A 21,037-nucleotide genomic window follows, 5' to 3' on the forward strand; every position below is an offset into this window, starting at 1 on the left:
ATTGAGGTGGCAGCTTGGAGGAGAACAAATTGTCCAGTCTCCTCACCGTGCAAGCTTGTGCGCAGGAGCTTCATTTACTATTTCACACAGCTGGTTCTAGACCAGCGCTGCGCAGTTTTATGGGGACAAAACAAAGGTACAGAAAAAGCGCGGTCACACATGCGGTTGTTGCGCGGCGCAACAGGCGTATGAGTAGCCCGAAACGCCCGGGCATTTACATTGTTGAGGCAACTTCATCCCTGGCTACGATCGAAGCATGTCTGCGAACACGCTGATTCTAATGCCGCGTCTTAGACAGACGCTGAAAAGTTAGCTTCAATCTTAGTCGCTTTCCACACGTCACCTTCGGCAAATAATGTTCCCGGCAAGCGTTAAAACACCGCGGCTCTCATGGAAAAAGACAAAAGTCGCTAAAAGGTCCAACGTCACGTTTTGCGCAGGCAGCCTAAGCGAATAAGCCTGACTGGCGCCGATGGACTAAGGCGTTTTCACGTATAGTGTGAGCATGTTGGCGTTATTGGTGGAACTTATTTTGTGCGGCTGCTGCCTCGCCGGAGATTCTGGCTTTACTCTGACCGTGTTGCACACAAATGACGTGCACGCACATATTGAAGAAAGCACCAAGTACGGTGCCATGTGCAGCGACAACGATAAGAAAAACACGAACTGCGTTGGAGGCGTTGCTCGGATCAAGGAAAAGGTCTGTGCACGCCTTTCGAATACTCTTTGTTGTTTGACGTGAGTTTGCAAAATCTAACGCGTGTTCCATTCATGCATGTATGCTTACGTCCATATTTGTGGTTAGATTAATGGCAGAAATACTAATCACTTATCAACAATTATCAAAGTAAAAGAGCTTTTTTGTTGCAGTAATTACTGTTGTATTACATTTATTCTCTGACTCTGAGCTGCATGCATATTGAACCGCATTGATTCTAGCAAATCATATTTACATTTATTTTCTTGCAGTCCGCTACTGTACATGCTAAGCTTATTTCAACGTAATGTTCAGCAACATCAAACTGGTTTTGCGGAAAAACCGGTTATCCGGTTATTGAATTCACCGGTTATTCGAATTTGAGAACCGGATAACCGGAGTGATCGGTTAATCGGTTGGTTGCTCGGTTAATAGTACCCGGATATTCGAATATTCGGATAGCCAGATATTTGTTCTGTACTTACGCCAAAATTACCTCTCTTTCCCGCTTGTATTCTTATATCTGTAGTTATTTTTGCAACCACTCGCACAAACCCAATATCTGTTCTCGTTAACCTCCTTACCTTTGTTTTATTAAACACCAAATATTCGTGTCAGAGTATTCGAATATCCGTTGAACCAGTTATTTAAATTGGATATCCTGAATATCCCTTCCTTGAAATCCGGATAACCGGTTCTCGAGACCGGATTCACTCCTCTGCGGTTAAACCGGATAGCCGGTTTGGCGGATATTTGCAAGCACTAAATTCTTAACGCGTGCCGATGTTTTTACACCAGGTCACCGAATTGAAGAAACAATATCCAGGAGCCTTATTCATGAATGCCGGTGACTTCTTCCAAGGAACCGAATGGTACACTGTGCTGAAGGAAAAAATCATATCGGCCGTCATGTCAAAAATGGATTACGATTACGTGGTAAGAGACGGTGTCTGTATACGTGAAAGCGGCACAAACCACGTAGACATTTTTACGTGATATGAACATCGCGGAACTGAAACTCATAGGCAGTCTTGCACAATCTGCCTACGCATGAAAAATAAATATGAAATGAAGTGTAAATCAGTGCAGTCTTTCAAAGAAAGATATATGCTAGACGGTCCGATGCAGCCCATGCTGTGCACATACCAAGCGAGCGCGACATCGATGATATTTTTGCAAGGCGGTTCGTCGCCTGCATAAGTTGGGAAAGAGTACCGTCCTTGTTTATATTTAAAACCGCTTTACTTTTTTCTTTTTGATATGGATTATCTGGAGCTTGCCTTTCTCCAGCGCGTAGCTCACGTCACCCAGCAAGTGACTCAGTGACACATTAATACAAGATCATTGAACCACAAGTTATTCGCAGTTATTCTTGCCCAATTCCAATTAACCTTTAGCGCTATAATGTTGACTGAAACTTAAGGCAGAAATGATGATCAGACATTCAATTTGGACGGTTACGATGCATTTTACTTTAATCGTGCAAGCAAACGAGGTGTGAGGGGGTGGCACTGCTTGTCACGATAAAAAAGAATTGCCATGTCGTCCCTCAATTTAATGTAGTCATTGATGATTATGAAATACTAACAATTAGATGTAAGCATGAGTTGATTTCTGCACTTTATCGACCACCGAGAGGAAGTAGTGCCAGTTTCTTGCTGTTCTGTGAAATGTTTTTGGAATATGATTGCAATAACAGCTTATGCCTGGTTTCTGCAGAAGATCTCAATATTAATGTGATGTAAGAAAGCAATGTCACCCGTGATCTAAAGACCCTGTTACATTCCACTGAATTCCTTAGCACGTCTAAGATCTTATTGTGACAAATATTGACACCGTAATCTACAGTGCAGGTACTATCATACCTGATATTAGTGATCACTGTCCTGTCTTCTTAAATTACCATAACGAACCACTGGATAGAAACTCAAAACAGGAGCTGCTCATTATTCACAAATTACAACTCAGAGTATTGAATCATTCAAAATCGACATAAGGAGTCAAAGCTGGTCATCTGTAAACGAGAAGAAAACTGCAAATGACGCTTATGATGACTTCATGAAAATTTTTATGCGTATTTACGCCAAAAATTTCCATTTCAATGCGCTTACACCAGCAAAAAAGGCCAAAAAACTTTGGATCACCCGTGCGCGTCTCAACATGATAAAAAGTAAAGACGTCTGTTATAATTTATTCTTGCGCACACGCTCTATGGAATTGTTTAAAGAAATTGAGAAGCTTCGAAATCGAATAAACGCTGAACTTAGACGTGCTAAAGAATCCTATTATCGTCGTATTTTTGAAAATTCTAGTCGACAGCGCCCTAACGCTAAGTGGAAGCTCATCAATAATATACTCGGGCGCGAAAATAGAAATGCCCAGCCTGAATCCTTAACACTTGGCGGTCGTGATTTAATCAGCACATCATTCGCAAATAACTAGAACAACCACTTTAAAAACGCAGTGCAGTTACTCCATGTAATGAACATGTAGGTTTGGCTGCCGGATGCGGTAATGTGAAGCAGAGCATCGATTTTGATCCAACTGATAAAAATGAAGTGCATCACACTTTTATGTGCTTAAATAATACTAAATCACTCGATGCCAATAATTTGCAGATCTTTATATTAAAGCATGTTTTACACTTAATTACAGAAGTTCTTGTATATATATTTAAATTAATTATCGAATCTGGAGTTTTTGAAAAGAGCTAGAGTGTCAGTCATTTTTAAAGGAGGAGATCGTGATATAGAAAGTAATTACAGACCTATTTGTGTCCTTCCTGTCTTTTCTAAAAGTCTAGAACAAAATATCCTTGTTTGAATAGCGCAGTTATTCAATACATTTAATGTTCTAACAGATGCACAATTCGGCTTTAGAAGCGGCAGGTCTACTGAAACTGCATTGCTGACATTGAAAGAAGCTATAGTTCATCACATTGAAAAAAAAAAAAAGAACGAATTCACTCTGGGTATTTTTTTAATGTTTCAGCAAGGCCGCTGATTCCCATGGCCGTAGTATTCTTTTTTAACACTTTTTGTGCGCAAACAAACAGGGACGAAGAAAAGGGGTAACACAAGGACGAGCGCTCGTCCCGTCCTTGTGTTACCCCTTTTCTTCGTCCCTGTTTGTTTGCGCACAAAAAGTTTTAAAAATGAATCTGTTCCAACTAGGCCGACTCGCAGTTATGTTTCCGTAACATTCTTTGGCACAAACTTGAATCATATGTCATTCGTGGTATTTGAATATCTCAGCTTCAATCTTACCTTCAAAATAGATGCTAGAGTGTACACATCCACAAATGTAGCTCGTCTTGCTTGCCTCTCACCTGCGGTGTACCGCAAGGGAGCAGTCTGGGTCCCCTATTGTTCAATGTTTGCATCAATGATATTGTAAACATATGCCCAACAGTTAAATACATAATATACGGAGATAATTCAACAATACTGATCTCTGATATTAACTTGCACCATTTCATATCCAAAGCTAACGACGCGCTTTCGGAGACTTCCTCGTGGTCAAAAATGAATCGACTTAAGATCAATCCAAATAAAACTAAAGCTAGTGTATTTCGTGCTAAAAATAAAACAGCCACAACTCGCCAGCCTTTAATTCTTGATTCACCGCGAATAGGTATTCTTGATACGCATAAAATACTCGTGGTTTACTTTTCATCGAAGTTAAGTTGGGATGCCCACGTTAATTGCCTCTGTAGGAAAATCTCATCCATAACAGGAGTCATGTCTCGCTGCCGTAATCTGCTGCCGCTCAGGGACAAACCTCAAATATACCATGCGTTGTTTTAACTCACATTTAAATTATTGCATGTTGATATGGGGCACAACGACAAAAACAAACACAAATAAAATTCTTGTTCTACAAAATAGAAAGAAAAAGGTAATACGCTACATTGGAAACATTGAGCGTTTGGGAACCAGCTGCAAAGCGTTTGAGGGGTTCGATATAGTACGGGTTGACAACATTTATCCATAACGTTTGTGGAACACACTCTACTTTTCCTATCAGAGAACTCTTGAACTTCATTACAACATAATCATGTCTAGAGCGTCGTGTTATTACAGTACCTACAAGAAACACCAATGTATGGGCTGTATATACCTTAGTTTCGTACAACTTATAAGTACCATACTTTAACATACAAAGTCCCAATAACACTAAACACATATGGAAACACAACCAGTTGAAGTAAAAAACGGTTACGTTCATCTTTTGTTCCATTGTGTGCTAGAAAAGGGTTCGACTATACTGTTTGCAAATCATTCATCAATATTTTGCTTCGACTATACTGTTTGCAAATCATTCATCAATATTTTGCTAGATTTTGCAGTGTATTAATGAGAATGATAATTATGTTGGACTATATATTGTAATTTGCATATGGAATTCCTTATGCATTGTAATCTTAAGTGTATTTGTGTAGTTTATTAATGTGTTGTATTATGTATTCTAATCTGCTTGTTGTCATTTTATCTTTGTTACGGCGTATCTATAATCTCAACCTACGCACCTTGCACAGCTGCTGCCATGTAACGGTCACCTGGGCCCTGTCATGCCGTTTTCACGGCTTTTAGCCCAGCGGTCCTTCCAGCGTATGGTCTGGTAAATAAATTTGAATTGAATTGAATTGAATCTACGGTACACTTAGCCAAGCAATTTATGAGGGGTGTTTTATAGAACTTCTAAATTGCAAGCGAATTGCAATTGCAAGGAATGCAAGCGGATAGCCGGACGGTTTCAGGAAGACGGTGACAAGAACTTTTATTGGTCCTGAGAAACTGGCTCCTCACTTTATAATCCTGAGAAACTGGCTCCTCACTTTATAATAAAGAAATGTGTTTGAAGGATTATATTTGTTGCAGTGAGGACATTTTGGTAGCGTTTGTTGCTTTATTGCGTAATTCCGCAGAGAGCAGAACCGTTAATCAGTACATCTGCAGGGGTGCCGGAGCTCTTTCCTGCAGCCTCCACACTGGAAGAAGGCGTCAGGAGAACAGGAGAACAATCCTTGCTGAGCGCGGCAGCAAATACACAGCCGCAAAGCTCTCGCGTGACAGAGACCCGGTTATTCGCTTGCAAGCACAACCATGTTACGAAGGCATGCCTACAACGAAGCCAAGTTCTATACCTGCGCATTTTTGCCCATCGCCTACTTCACAGCCTCCGGAATAGCCTTGGCTATGTTTAACGATATTTGACGAAATACTTATTTTAGGGTAGAACAGCGCGACTTCTTTAACGAGGACGAACAACCGAAGAACACAGACAAGGACAAGCGCCCACTTCCAACTGGGAATTCTTATTGCACACGAAATATATATACATGTCGTAAAGGGTGAACAAACAACGAATGAATAAGCGAGAAGAGCAGCACAGGTTAAAATGAGAGTGAAAAACATGACATGCCTAAAGAGGACAATTGGGATAATTGGAATATCCATATTTCATGCATTTCCAGCACTCCAAAGAAAGAGGAAAAATTAAGAGAAGAAACCTGTCTGTTCGTCTTCTTTTCTTCATTTTTTCCTATTTCTTTAAAGCTTTGGAATTACTATTCCAAATTCCGCGTGAACGTGATCCTCCCAAAATGGCAGTCCTTTCTGTGCTAAACGGACGGATGGTTTACTAACACATGGTGTGCCTTCATGCGCCCTCAGAGCAGATTCAATAATTTCGCGTGTGCGCTGATCCTCGTGTCTCCTGATGACATTGGCTTGTTCAAGCAAGGGAGCGCAACCATAGATCTGACAGTGAATGGGTAAATACGCCGTCTTTCCCATAGCGCACATTCTTATTGTGCTCACGCAGATTGATGTTTATAGGCATCTTCCGGTCTGGCCTACGTATATAGCAGCTGCCGCAGGAAGCGGGAATCCTGCATACACTACTTGGCTTGCGCAGTCCACCTAACGGGTCCGGTGCTTCACGGCGTAAAGTTTCATTGCAGGAAACTATATCCTTGATGGGGCATTTGTCTTTCTGTTTTCTAAAAAGACAAATTTCACTGTCAATTTAAACCTGTGCTGCTCTCTAGCTTATTCGTTTGTTGCTTGTTTGCACTTTACGACACGTATATATTTTTCGTGTGCAATAAAAATTCCGATTTGAAAGTCACCGCTAGTCCTTGCCTGTGTTCTTTGGTTCTTTGGCCTAGTTCTAGAAGTCGCGCTGTTATATCTTTGATCGTGCAGAACCACCGAGCCCGATCTTTGAATTTACTTATTTTACATTTGCAATTGGCATATATATATATATATATATATATATATATATATATATATATAAACTGATGATCTTGTAAATACACTGTTGGCGACGAAGGTGCCCCGCAATTCGGAAGCTCTAGAGCACGCACTCTTTATATCGGCGGTGAAAGTCCGACCACCGGACGCCGACCGCCGACCATAAAAATGGGTGAAAGGAAGAAGGAAAGAAAGGAAAGCTATTCCATAAAAAAAAGAAAAAGGTGTAACTGAATTGTGCAACATTGTATGATCCAAGCCAATTTCCAGCGAAGCTGTTGTTTTCGCGTGCTTCTATTCGTACAAACATACACACTTTAAAGTTTGACCGCACATAACTCATAAAATGTCCTAAAAGATGCAAAATTAAAACTCATTGCCATATTTAATCCTCCCATGTGATACACCCCGGACAAACTGTTTATGCGCGCTTCCATAAAGAGGGAGAAAACAAGAATTTAGTCATTTTCTACCAGGCTCCTAATTAACCGACACGCTTAAACACTTGTTCACATATCACTCATAACATTCACTTCCACCTCCCAAATTTTTAACTCGCTGCCACTCGATCTGGACACCGGAGATAACATGAGCGTAACATTTTCGAGATTTGCTACACTTAGACTGACAACTTCGTGCAGAAAAGTGGAATACAGAGAGAAAAGACAGGACAGCAGTTCACTCACAATTGAATGTTTTTCCATTGTGCGTGAAGCTCCCCTCAACTGTCATTTCTTTGCGCGTTCCACTCGTCAACGTCAGCTGTGGCGATTCAAAAACTGTTCATGACGCACGTCTGCCGACTACACAGGTGCACCATATTGCAGTTAAAGCACATGTGAGGCCAAGAGCTGTCGCAAAGTAATGCCATTCTCAAGCATCGCTATTTATACAAGGCTTAGTCCAAATAGTGCACGCTGAATGCTAGGAGCTGCAGCTGCACAGTCACGTGATTTTGACTCGCCGCTCGTTGTCGTCTTTTACAAAGTCTCAGACATACTACTGAACGTTACAGCGGAGGCGAAATGATTTTTGGAAGAAAGTACATGCACGCCTTGAGAATTACATTCTCCTTGTCCCTTGTAAGTTCCATACACCGGCAAGAGGTCCTTGCTTTCATCGAAACAAGAACTGCAATGACGTATGCATCACTATTACAATATTCCAAAGATTGACATACACACAAGGAAAACGGTATTGAAAGCTAATGCTGTTAATTCATCTCAGTCAAAGAGCATTTCAGACCTCCACGTTGATGAAACGTTCAGAGGGCCGGAACAGGGCGGATTTAAAGGTAGGGAGGCGAGGATAGGGGAGTTTAAGAAAAGCCATTTCGCTCTATATTACCTCTCGCTTAGTGCTCTCATAGAGTGGTGGCAATAGTTCCAACTTAGGTGATGTGTTCATATTTCTTGTTTCTAGTTGTGCCTGGACATTATCGCAAGGGTAGCTGAACGGGCGTGTTGGCAAAGTTTCATCTTTGGTTAGCAGCGCGACAATCTACATTTTATTGTGCACATAACCAAGTAAGTCAGCCAATTGTTGTAAGTCAGCGCTCTTTCCTATCCCTTCTCTCGCTTCCATGTAGATAGTCGCGCTGCTAACCAAAGATGGACATTATCATCCCGGAAACTGAGTACCACATTGTTGTTTCGAAAAATGCGGTTATTAAATAGTATTTACCTTGCCTATAGCATAAGAGAGGTAAACACGTATAATTCGCGTATAATCCGACCTTACCAAGAAAGGCGAGAACTGCTTGCTAGCGGAATGATTTACTTTTGCCCTCCCTCTTCCCCTCTTCGTCGGAGACGTTACCTGAAACGTCATCACTTGAATGAAATGTGGTGGCTTCGGAACTCTGCTTTCAAGGAATGCGATTTCAGCAGTACCAAGTCTAAGTGATGAGCTAATTGGTGAATGATAAACTAAGATTAGAAGAAGTGATAAAGACGCGCACACAAGACATGAGAAATACGCATGTCCTGCGTAATTCTTGTATGTTGTGTATGCGTCTTTTTTTTTCACTACTTTTCGTCTTAGTTGAGCAGCACCAGGCAACCTTTGCGGTCGGAATTCATTACGCCAGCTCGTGAACACGTAGGTGTTTTGGATTCAAGTTTATTGCTTCATTAGTGGTACATATATGCAGTAGAAAATATACAGAAAGAGGTACCACAGTTAGAAACTGCAGCGGGACCTCTTGTTCTTAGTTACATAATATTACATAAATAAAAAGGCGTAAATTGCGGTTATGAACAAAGAACGGATTACATAATTTCTACAGTGTTAAAGCAATACAAGCTATGACAACAGATCACAACACAAAAAATGTACATAATAAGCAACATAAAAAATAGATCAAAGAAGAGATGCAGTTTATAAGGTAGTAATATAAGCTCTCAGTGAACGTTGGTATGGCGATAATGTAATATAGGTGAGGATTTCACGTCAGCAGGTAAGTTATTCCAAATTTTCACACTAGCAAAACCAACAGTTAGTTGGCCATAGTTGCTACGTGATTTTGGAAGTAAAAGGTTATTTTGTAAAGAGAACCTGGTAGTGTTAGGATTAGCAAGACTATTCCTGCCAATGACATAATGTAGTTGTGGGTTTTTAAGTAGGCGGTAAATAACGATGCTATGGTTGTACCAGATAATTTATTTATTGTGAGGAGATTTAACTCAGTGAAGATGGGGGTAACATGAGCGTTATAAGTAGCCGAAGCGATGATACGAAAGCGTTATTTTGGATCTGCTGCGAGGGAGCTATATGACAGCGATATGTAAGACTCCAAGAACTGATACAGTAATTTAAATGGCTATAAATAAAGGCATAATACAATGTCAGGAGAGTATGCTTTTGAAAGTAGTGTCTGGCCTTTAAAAGCACCCTGATACCATAAGCGGCTTTCTTTTTTATGAAGCTGACATGCAAATTAAACTTTAGAAAGGAGTCTAATTGAACACCTAAAAATGAGCACTCTTTAGATGGTAATATTGGGTGAGAAGCTATGTACAGCGGTGGAAGGTTAGGGCGAGGTTTATTGTGTGAACTAAAAACCATAAACCTCGTTTTCTGAGGGTTAATTAGCAATTGTTTTGCACCAACTACTGATATTATTTAATTCATCATTTAAACGCTCAGTTAGCGTACAGATGTCGTTATGGGAAAAAACGTAAACAGTGGTGTCGTCCGCGTACAAGAGACATTCTGTAGAAGTTAGGCAGTTTGGGAAATCATTAATGAAGATTAGAAATAAGAGGGGGCCGAGTATGGAGTAAGAGGGGCCCTGTGGAACGCCAGTGTTTATTAATTATTTTTGTGTCAGACAGTACTCCTGAAATGCAAACCTGTTGCTGTCTGTCGTGTAAATAACTGCGCAGTAGCTCTAAAGATGGACCTGTCATGCCATATGCGCTGAGTTTAGTAAAGAGAATGCTGTGATTAAGGGAATCGAATGCTTTCGAGTAATCGATAAAGACAGATCCTACGAATCTGCCTCCATCAATTTCCGCTTTGACCTTGTCAGTGAGGGCTATTAAAGCTAGGTTAGTAGAATATCTAGCACGAAAACCAAACTGTCTTGGTGTTAATAGTTGGAACTTGTTCAAGTAGTTAGATAGGCGCTGTGCTATTAGTTTTTCTACTGCTTTACTGAAACGTTTACTGAAAAGTGTGCGTTTGAAAAAAAAGCGAGGACCAATAAACAGGCAGAAATGTCTAACTTGCGGGTTCTAAGGGCACAGCTGCAATGTCCAGGGTTGGGGCTTTCCGGAAATATACTGAATCTTCCGGTACGAGTCATGAAATTTTTATTTTAGAGGAAAATGGGGTGTGGGCGTGATCCCTTTGGACAACACCACGTGTCACTACAATTGCCGAGCAGAGGTGTCGAGATGCAACAAGGGGGCTGTGCTAAAAGAGATACGTTGATACTTGCTAAATGTCTGAAGGGACAGGCTGATGCCCTGCTGCACATGTATTAGTGGAAAAAAATAATTAATGGAGACATGGTACATAGACTCAAGCTCATGACTCACCAAAGAGCACAATCGCGCTAAGACAAGCTGATAGTTACTAGCATATTTCTTCTTTTTTTATGGCGCTAGGATCTAGTGACATTTTGTTTCTTAAGGAGCACACCGGAAGTCGGCCTCAGGCAGCCGGAAGTTGAGGTGTCTCTGAAACCGGGATAATAATAAAAACCCATCTAAAAGGAGGTAATAGTTCAAGTTAAGAGTTGTATAGGATAGACATGATATAGGAGCATAAGTTTAGTTAAGGAAAGAGCCAATTAACCGTCAGGTCTTTCTCATCATTATGATGATTTACTATCGTCATCGGCAATGGCTCGAGTGTCGTCGCCTTCTTCCACAGCTGGCTCGTTGGCGCCCCTAAGCTACAGCGTACTAGAATATTCTAGTACGCTGTACCTAAGCGCAACCGCGCGAACGCGCTCGTGCGCTCACGCGTTTGTCGTCCTCTTCCGCAGCTGGCTCCGTTGCCGCTCATCATACCAGCGTAGAATTTCACTTCTCTACTGTCGTCATAATGGGGAGGCCGCGTTTACGGGGGTATGAGCCATTGCTTAACGCGCGCTTCGCCGGCGCGTTAGGACACGTCGTCAGTTGCTCCTCTGGGTGTGGTAGGAGAATGACGTGCGTTAACCTAATTAAGGTCTAGGGGCTAGCGCCATTAAAGACACTTAAAGGGAATATTAAGTCGCCTAAAGTTTTTTTTTCTCGCATGCATTTCAGTGCCTTGGGAACCACGAGTTCGACGATGGGCCAGAAGCGCTCGCGCTGTTTCTTCTAGCCATGAAAAAGGCTAACGTGACTGTCGTAAGCACGAATACTGACTTTTCGAAGGAACCGGCTTTACGAAATATCAGCCTTCCCAAATCAGTGAAGATCAATGTGAACGGCGTATCAGTGGGCATTGTCGGTGCAGTACTTCCCGAAACTCGATTTCTGTCGAATACTGGTAAGCACAAAGAACTTATGTTGTGGCATAATCACATAATTTTTTACATATATTACGCTGAGCTTGTAAAGGTTAGCTCAGAGATGCCTCATTTTAACCAGGCGGACACAAAATATGGTGCAATTGTCGCCTCTGGATGATTACCTTACATTTATGAAAATATATAATTATCGACTTACTGGTCAAATTTACACCAGAGTGTTGAATGCAGTTGTTATTTGACGCAGCTAGAACCGTTCGCAGTCAGCGATCAGTGCTGCATTCCGACGCCGGCGTCTAACAGTGGATAATCAGCAGGCAGTATCAAAGCGAACAAAATTACCGAGCATTCACTCTCATCCTTTCGAGTAGTGGGTTTGAGGCGCAGCTGGTGCCATCAGTAATAAGAACAAGCGAGTAATAAGAACAGGCGAACTAACGACTATAAATTTCTCTCAGGGTACTTCGAAATGCTTAGTCGAATGACACGAGACGGGTTATTCTTCTCTAACACTCTCCTGCAATGTGCAAACCACATAGAATATAAGTGATTAATAAATAAGAGCATCAGCAATACATTTTTGCTAATTAATCCTGCCTGCACAAGATAATATAGAGCTCTGTATATTTTCACGTGCCTAAAAGATGCAGCTACGTAAGTAAAACTTGTGTAGTGAATGTAGCTAATCTACATTCCTTATCTTTTTTTTTTATCAGTCTTTAGGGGTTTGATATAGATGTGACATCATTGTGCTAAGTTTGGGAGGAGCGTAGGAGTTTCTTTTTGAGCAAACTCATCCTTGCTATGATGATCTGTATATCGGGCAAACTTTAAAAAATCAGTTCTATTTTAAGAGGAAAAATAAACCTAAACATGATAGGGAGTCGGGGATCAGTCAACATTATAGACCCGATAAGTCTCGCTTTCCGTCAAGAAAAGGTGACGACTTTCTTAGCCAGCATAATGTAAGGATTATATTCTAATGCTATTTCTTCTCGCTCTTCGTAAGTCGTATGAGTGGCGCTCTGCCCACTGTATTGGCCGGCCGTGAATGGTAAATGATAAGAAAGGAATAGAATAGAGCGAAAGGAATCCACGCAAGATACCGAACATTGCCTCTGTTACTTTCGATTATTCGGCAATCAGCGATGCACGAGCGCTATCTTCAGTGAGGTGATTTGGCGGTGATACACCGTTGTTTCTCTCTTTGTTTCTTTTTTCTTAGCGCCCCAAGACTTTTCATTATTTTGTCGGGGTGTACATTATAACCTTATTATGAGGATTTTTATGTTCCTTGTGTTCGCATCAGTAGGCCAGATGAAAATCCGTAAAGAAGCATCATACAAGCGCTTAAGCTCAACGTTAGAAGTATGGCTTGGAGGCCAATTGTTGATCACCGGGGCTAAGTTTACAGTTAGAATTCTCGGCCTGTATTCACTTTGCAGATCGTACGGTAAAACAGGCGCCGGTCGATAGAGATAGCGAGACTAACATTAATAAAAGTTACCAACCAATGAACATCTTTAGAACCAAAAGGTTTTTACAGCGAAGCTGTATATGGCTAAGTTCGTGTGGATCGTGTCCGTGGACAAAACGACGCGTAGCACAGCAATAAAAAATAAGTGGGCCGATCCTGGTGATAGTGGATAAAGGGTCCAAGCTCAAGGGCACATACCCCTGTAAGCTCGGGGACCTGCATGTAACGCGCCCTTGAAATACCCTTGTCACACGTGGGACCCAAAGAGACAAACACAATGCGACGGAGCGATGAACGCTGTTGCCCAAACGCTAGTCTAAGACGATGCGTGTCGAAACGTCAGTAGTAAAACGTAACAGTCTACCAACCAATAGCTGTGTCTCATTCTCTCTTGACATAGCCATTTCCCTAGCGACGTCGTTAGTTGCTCCTTGGACTCGGTATGGGTAAGACCCGTGTCGCTCCCTCCGAAGAGGAAGAGCGCGCCTTAAGGAGCGCCGGCGCGCTCAACAGTGTGAATGGATGCGAAAGCGACGACAAGCTCAGCGCGCAGCGGTCCAACGTGCTGGGGCCAATGGTGCAAGGTGGTGTCAATCTAGTCGCCTAAACTCGCTTTCATTCGCACGCACAGCATATGGCGTGCGGCGACGCAATGAAGTTATGTGCTGTGTCTTTTCAACCATTTAATATAACCACCAAATTCAAAAAATTCTATATAATTAAACAAAACGAACAGCTTCGCTGGTCTTCCATCTTCACATAGTGGAAGGGGTCTGAATTTTTTGAATTCTAGTCCTCATTTGTGCCGGTGTGCTTATTTCGACCGGGGACTGTTATGTGCCCCAACTCGCGTGAACCCTATAGTAACCATGCAGCTTATTTACCGCGTAATTCTAATATCCGTAATAAAAGATAAAGCTTTAACTAGGAAAACAGCGGTGACTTGACGAATGTAAAGTATAGTCTCAGCTGACGTAAGGAAGCACGGGTTCAGAAGGAAAAAAAAAAAAAGAAAAGAAACTGCGGAGTTGACATACCTGTACCAATGTAACCATCATAGTAAAGATACTCTCAAACAATCGCGCCTAATGAAGAGTTTAATGCCGTTCTATTTCCGGAGTTTGGGCTATGGCAATAAACATTTTCACGGACTTAAACATTCTAGAATAGAAAAGAAAGCACTATGCATTGTAGAATGTACTAAACATTTGAGCACGTGCGTAGGAGAGAGAGAGAACGCGAAAACAGGGGAAGGAAGGGTGGTACGTCAACCAGACACGCGTCTGGTTGGCTGCATTACACGCTGTGGGAGTGGAAAGGGGACGCAGAAAAAGGGAGAGAATAAGCACGGCACGCACGCAGGATGGGGTATACAGAAGGGCTACATGAATGGTCACTGAGGCTGGCGCACTTCATAGACTGCACTATACTACATAATGTGCAAGAATAAGTGCGTTGGTGTGAACGGCAAGTTTGGTGAGAACAGTTGCTTTACCCCGTACCCTTGTTTCTTACAGGTAAAGTGGAGTTTGAAGATGAAATCGCGAGCTTTAAACGAGAAGCAGAAAAGCTCGAGAACGAGGGTGTGAACGTGATTGTGGCAATAACACACTCGGGATACCCACGAGACATCGAAATCGTGAAGCAAGTGAAGCAATTGGATCTGCTCGTTGGTGGACACACAAACACGTTTCTGTATCATGGTACCGACTCCTCTGACATTCCTTCCTTTCCTTGTTGAATAGTGGTTGGGACGCAGCTTGATTTGTAGTGAGAATCTGTTAGCGTGGATTCGCAGAGTAATATTCTTGTCCAGCCCTTTACCGTCATTTATGGTAAGTCACAACAGCACCTTTCTCTTCTTCCCGGTCTGTTCTCTTCATCTGCGTTCGTCACTTACCGTTTTACGTTTCCGCAGATGGGCTGACTTTGTGAACGCTTAAGATATCGACGAAAAAGGCAAGATTTAATTACTACCGAGGCCTGGCAGCCCTTCAAAAGTAAAAAAAGACAGTGTAATATTTAGTTACTGAAAAACAGCGTGCTGCATACAAGCTCGTCGTCAGAGAGAGAGAGAGAGAGAGAGAGATTTAATATACCCTGGATATGTTTACCTGGTCATACGCCTAAGAGGCTACTTTATACGACCAGGGTGATACATGAAAAGTGACGCATGTCTAGAGTACACTCATTTAACATACACAAACCACACATTGAGAGGTTAATTAAAACAGTGCGCCCATCTTTATGCTAACGAAGTAGTAAAAAAAATAGAAACACGGGGAGGAGCGAGAGAATGGCGGAAGTAAGGTGCAGACTGCTTTGGCTCGTAGCAACGTATGGTTTTGCATGGCAGATGACCTGATCTGCCCATTTGCGTTATTTGTGTAGAGCTTATCTAATGTGTAGTTTTGGAAAATGGGAGTAGTTTATAGCTATTGACGTATGCCTATTGATTGGCATGAGAAAGTCGCAAAACGGTTCAACATTATGTAGTGGTTCGTACTAAAAGGGCCGCGTCACACCGTAGAGAGACGGCTGCGAATGCCACGCAGCAGTAAACACCTATTTGTCGCGTCCTTTTTCGAAAGAGGTATTTTACTCAATTACATCGAACTGGTGTGTGTAGCTCCGACAGCGCAGTCAGTGTGAACGTTGCCTTGTATTCCCTAGTAGGCACCCGCCCTGGTTGCTCAGTGGCTGTGGTGTTGGGCTGCTGAGCACGAGGTCGCGGGATCGAATCCCGGCCAGGGCGGCCGCATTTCGATGGGGGCGATATGCTAAAACACCCGTGTGCTTAGATTTAGGTGCACGTTAAATAACCCCAGGTGGTCCAAATTTCCGGAGTCCCCCACTACGGCGTGCCTCATAAACAGAACTGTTTTTTGCACGTAAGACCCTATAATTAAATTTTTTCCCTAGTAGGCGGGCTAGCCACTGCAACACAGCGCTGTGATGCAGATCGCAGGCTTTATATATAGTAGGCTCCTGATGTCGCCGACGACATTGCTAATTTCTGCACGAGGACATCAGCGGCGGCAGAAGCACTCGTGATTCGATGAAGTCTGAATAGTGAGCTGTTTCTTTTTCGGAAAATAACATACCATATGCAAGAAACTGTCGGTACATATGCAGCTGTAGCTCAGTGGCTGAGCAGTGGCCGAACAAGAAATGTCGCTAGCAACGTTTCGACAAGTGCACTTGTTTTCGTCAGTATAGCTCCCCTGACGAAGACACGTCCCCATGCCGAAGCAGTAGCTCTAGCATGGAAGAGCATAGCTCCAAAGAATGGAACATTCTTTGTTCCACCAGTACTCATCGCTCCAAGCCTCCATCTCACTGTGAGCTTTTGTCTTGCTTAGCTTATAGTGGCTGTAGCTGAAGCTTGGTGACTGTTATTACACAGGCGGATGGTCTCATAGTGCTTTCCACGTGGAGTAATCAGCAGTACATTGGATATTTCTTTTAATAGCATTCTGAAACTTACCTATTTTTAAGCATTCCAAAATATATATACATACAATACTTAAACGGAAAGAAACAAGCTCGATTATTAAAAGCGCAATACAGTCTTGTCTTTGCAATTTTCTCTGCTTTCTTTGTTGGTGTTTGTGCGCTCATCAGGACAGGAAAAATCTGCATGGAAGCATGGAGGACGGAAAGAGGGTGAGAAAGAAGGCAATGCACGTTACGTATAGCGTAGAGGCAACGGCGGGGCGTAGTGCGCCAAGTAGAGTCACCTGATACTTCGAGGCGCACTGATCGCATTCCGGCATGTCACATCCACGCGCTGCTACACTATTGCAGGCGGGTGCTCACGCAGCGGCAGGTGCACCTCAGGACCAATTTATATTGGCATGTGTACTTATTCATCCTTAGTGTTACGGCTCAGCACAACACTCGCCGGCATTATTTGGAACTTACTCGAATGCTATCGTTGTTTGCGCGACACGAATTGTGTAGTACTTTCTGGAAGGCACGCGGGCACCGGCGATTACGCTGAAACCTTTGACGAGTCATGTGTAAAAGCCGACGCGCTTGACACGCAGATCAAGTTTTCGACGATCGCCGACTGTGTTCGCCGCTATCGTTGCGTTTTGAATGCCACTTTCCTTTAGGGGCACGAGTTCGCCCAATAAAGAGTTAGTTTCGTCATTCATAGTTTTGCTACGGTGTTCTTGACCGTTACTACAGCGTGACAATATGCACTGAGCTGGCCTATGACCTTTCTTCGTTCTTTCTCTCCTGTGTTGATCTTGTGATCCATGTGTCGCATTGGAAAAGCAGTACGGTGGAGAAAACAAGGAGATTTGAACGTGAACTTCTCGCCAGAGAAAACACTGCACGAGGTTGCAATACAACTTCGCTCCGGGCGAAAAACTCTTTCTGCTTTTCGTAACGCGTCTCCACGGAGGTGGAACGCGCCTATAGCTAATCGCGAGAGCAAAATGTCATTTGAAAGGCGACTTAAGAATGAGAATCCGAGGTCACATAAGCGCTTCTTATGAGTTGTGAATGCAAAAGCATTAATGTCCAACTGAACGCCGCTGAGTGGTCCTTCGCGTTATCAACTCCCCGTGGGCAAGCGAGCGCGTTGAGACGCTTGGAGCGTTTTGATTTGGTTTGGCCGAGGCGCAGTTAGAACGCAGGCAAGAGTTTGCGCGGACGAGGAACACGCGGATAACACAGGCTTCCGAGAGCGAGTGTGACGTGGCGTTGCAGCGATGCCCTCTCTCCTCACGCAATACCGTGGCAGCAGGTAGACCCTTTCATCCACTCAGCTCCGTCGAGGCCCATGTCAGCAAGCGCAAGCCAGCGTCACGAGCGCGCTCGTGACGATGGCGTCGCAGTCAACGGGAAGTTTTGTTCCTGCAGACGCCACCGGCTTTTTTCTCAACGGGCCATTTGACGCTTTCCAATCAATAAGGACGCCAGGGTAATCTTGTCCCGCCTGACTGATAGGGTGTTGTGGTGATGTCGTAGCCACGAAAAGGGCCCGCCCACCGGCCCCAGCCGTGCCTACACTGAGTAGGCGTATACAACCGCCGCCCATAATGAGTAGAACTCGTGATGCTCAGGCCAGTCCGTACGGTAGAAAGAATCGTGATGATGACGGTGCATCGACAGTACGGAGGCATCGAGAAGGCAACAAGTCATCGGCTGGACCAGAAATCTAATGAAGAAGCTTATGTCGACGATCCAGGACCCATACGCTTTTATGTGGAGAACAATGGTTAGCTCGTTACAACTCTGCTGCTGCCCTCGGCTCAAATCGACGCCAGCGATTCCTCGATCGTGGACGTTCCCGCTGATGCAAAAAAATGAAAATGTTTGCTTGCTGATGGTATCCGTGGTATCCTGGGCACGCCATCAGTAGGCAAACCTTACTGAGCATCAGCTGGCGCGGCAGGCCACGTTTATGATCCGTCGTGGGGCATAGCCATAGGGGGCCAATGTGAAGCTGTGACCTCGGAGTACCCGTCAGCACGATGTAGCGCTGAGTGCTTTCCTTCCCTTTGCAGATACCCTTTAATACGATGCCACGGAGGCTGTTTGCTGTAGTGGCACCTAGCTCCGAATCACCGCAGTTCTAACGTCTCGAAATGGCAGCTTGGCTATGAGAGACGCTGCATTCGAGAACTCTAAATTCATTTCGACCACCTAGGGTTCTTTAACGTGCACCTACACCTAACCCCGTAATTTTTTTTACATTTTATCTACGTTGAAATGAGGCAGCTACAGCCTGGATTCGAACCAACGATATCGTGCTCAGCGGCAGAACGCCACAGCCACTAAGTCAGCAGGGTACGTGTCCCAGCGCACTGTTTAACAATGACTCAACTACATGATTAGTTCTCGCTGTTTCTTTCCGAAAGAGCACAAGGTCGCTCAAACGAGACGTTGCCTGAACAAGTAAATTAGCGCAATAAAAGACACATACGCAAGAAAGGGGGACAAAGAGAAGGGCTACTCAGAACTGTTCAATGGCAGGGAAGGATTCTACATATCTATCCTCTTGTCACGCATGCGCATGATCAGCAGTATGAACGGTCACGTGTATACATCAAAGGCGGTTGCGCAAGAAGTCGAACTCAGAATTAAGTAATGCGATAGACGGCTCACTTACACACCGATCTCTGTTCTCCTTGATAAAGAGGGCCTCCAGTACAAGTCTAGATGAAGCTTTACCGCTCCTGCCTATATTGGTTGTCTCCGACAATCGAGCGTCACACCCACACGCGGTAACACGGGCTGAATTGTTTATGGCTGAATTGTCTCCAGCCCATATATTTCTGAGGGGCGGGAAGGAGAGAGCGAACAAATGGGAGGCGTCATAAGAGGAAACTTGCTCGTTCGAACTCACGGGGAGTATAGGCAACATTGGCGAACGGGGCTACGCACAGCAGGCGGGAGGTATTAGTGAGTGGACGTAAGACGATCTCATGAAGCAGGCCATGGCTCATTGGCACATTGGCTGTTAGGCACATTGGCGGTTATTGGCAGATTTGAAAACACGACGCAATAGACGTAAGCTTGTGTACCTGTCGCTGATTTCTGGCATATGCCCATCGTTTAGGAACAAGAGAAAATAAAACACACGTATCCAAACATTAACGGTCGCATAAAGCATCCTTTTTAGTGTGTTAAGCTTCTTGCTTTCAACACGCTTTCAGAATAAGTCGATCTGTTTAGACTTTGCCACATTCTTCGCAAAATGATTGAATTGATTTCGACCACTTCCTAAACACAGCACCGAAATGTTTAATTGCAGGTGAAGGCTATCCCAAGGAAAACGTTCCAGAAGGAGACTACCCTACCATCGTGAACAGAAGTGACGGTAGCAGAGGTCTTGTCGTGCAAGAATACTGGTTCGGAAAGTTTCTCGGCTTTTTGCAGGTCAACTTTGACAACGAAGGACAAGTTGTAAACTGGACAGGAAATCCAATCCTGCTAAACAGTTCAGTGGAACAAAGTAAGAACCAATAAGCAACTGCATTCTTTGACATACGGCCGAGCCAACATTTCAGAATGCGTTGTCAATGTCCGGCATGGTCTCGACTTTGTTTACGAAAGTTGCGGCATGTACAGAGTGTAATAATAAGGGCAAAGCTAGTGCGACAGAAGTACTTTTCTGGAAAAGGAAGATGGGGGCAAAGCTGACAAACAAGCTCATCTATAAAAAGCGACATTAAATTGAAAGGTCCGTAGGTACAGCGCAAGTAAAAGGCAGTATATATGTTAGGAGCAAATGAAAAGCGCCTTGAAGGCATGAGCTGCAGAACAGGTGCGTGTGCTCGTTGAAATATCAAGCATGTCCCTAAAATGATATTTAGCTCTGGCACCGGGGGAGCATGAGCTTCTTCCTAAACCATTTCGGTGCGTCGATACTTATTATGCGTAAACGCACGGAAAAAAGGGGAATGTGTTTCTCGTTGTCGAGGCAAGGCTATAGTCGGCTCTCGTGCATCTGCCACGACCAGCGTACTTGACGTCGCCTTCGGTACACAACGACAGACAACATATCCTTGCCGTTATCAAATTCAACTTGTTCCTCGCCGAATATGATAATCCCTGCAGTACCGGCAACAAGTATCCGAGCGTTGGCCGTATACCGAAGTCACGTGGAGCATGCGCAA

General features: G+C 43.6%; 1 protein-coding gene across 2 annotated transcripts in view; it reads left to right on the forward strand.

The window, feature by feature from the left end:
- Positions 1-204: 204 nt before the first annotated feature.
- Positions 205-21,037, forward strand: part of LOC119442340 (snake venom 5'-nucleotidase) — a 30,895-nt gene continuing 10,062 nt past the window's right edge. Inside the window, exons 1-5 of one of the 2 annotated variants that reach the window (XM_049662065.1) lie at positions 205-700; positions 1,496-1,633; positions 11,718-11,943; positions 14,918-15,103; positions 20,173-20,373. In XM_049662065.1, coding sequence (XP_049518022.1) covers positions 506-700; positions 1,496-1,633; positions 11,718-11,943; positions 14,918-15,103; positions 20,173-20,373 — 946 coding nt within the window. In that variant the 5' untranslated portion in view covers positions 205-505. The remainder of the gene's footprint in view (positions 701-1,495; positions 1,634-11,717; positions 11,944-14,917; positions 15,104-20,172; positions 20,374-21,037) is intronic. The other variant, XM_037707186.2, reaches the window with a different exon arrangement.

Source organism: Dermacentor silvarum, chromosome 2 (genome assembly GCF_013339745.2).
Source record: "Dermacentor silvarum isolate Dsil-2018 chromosome 2, BIME_Dsil_1.4, whole genome shotgun sequence".
Taxonomy (NCBI): Eukaryota; Metazoa; Arthropoda; class Arachnida; order Ixodida; family Ixodidae; genus Dermacentor; species Dermacentor silvarum.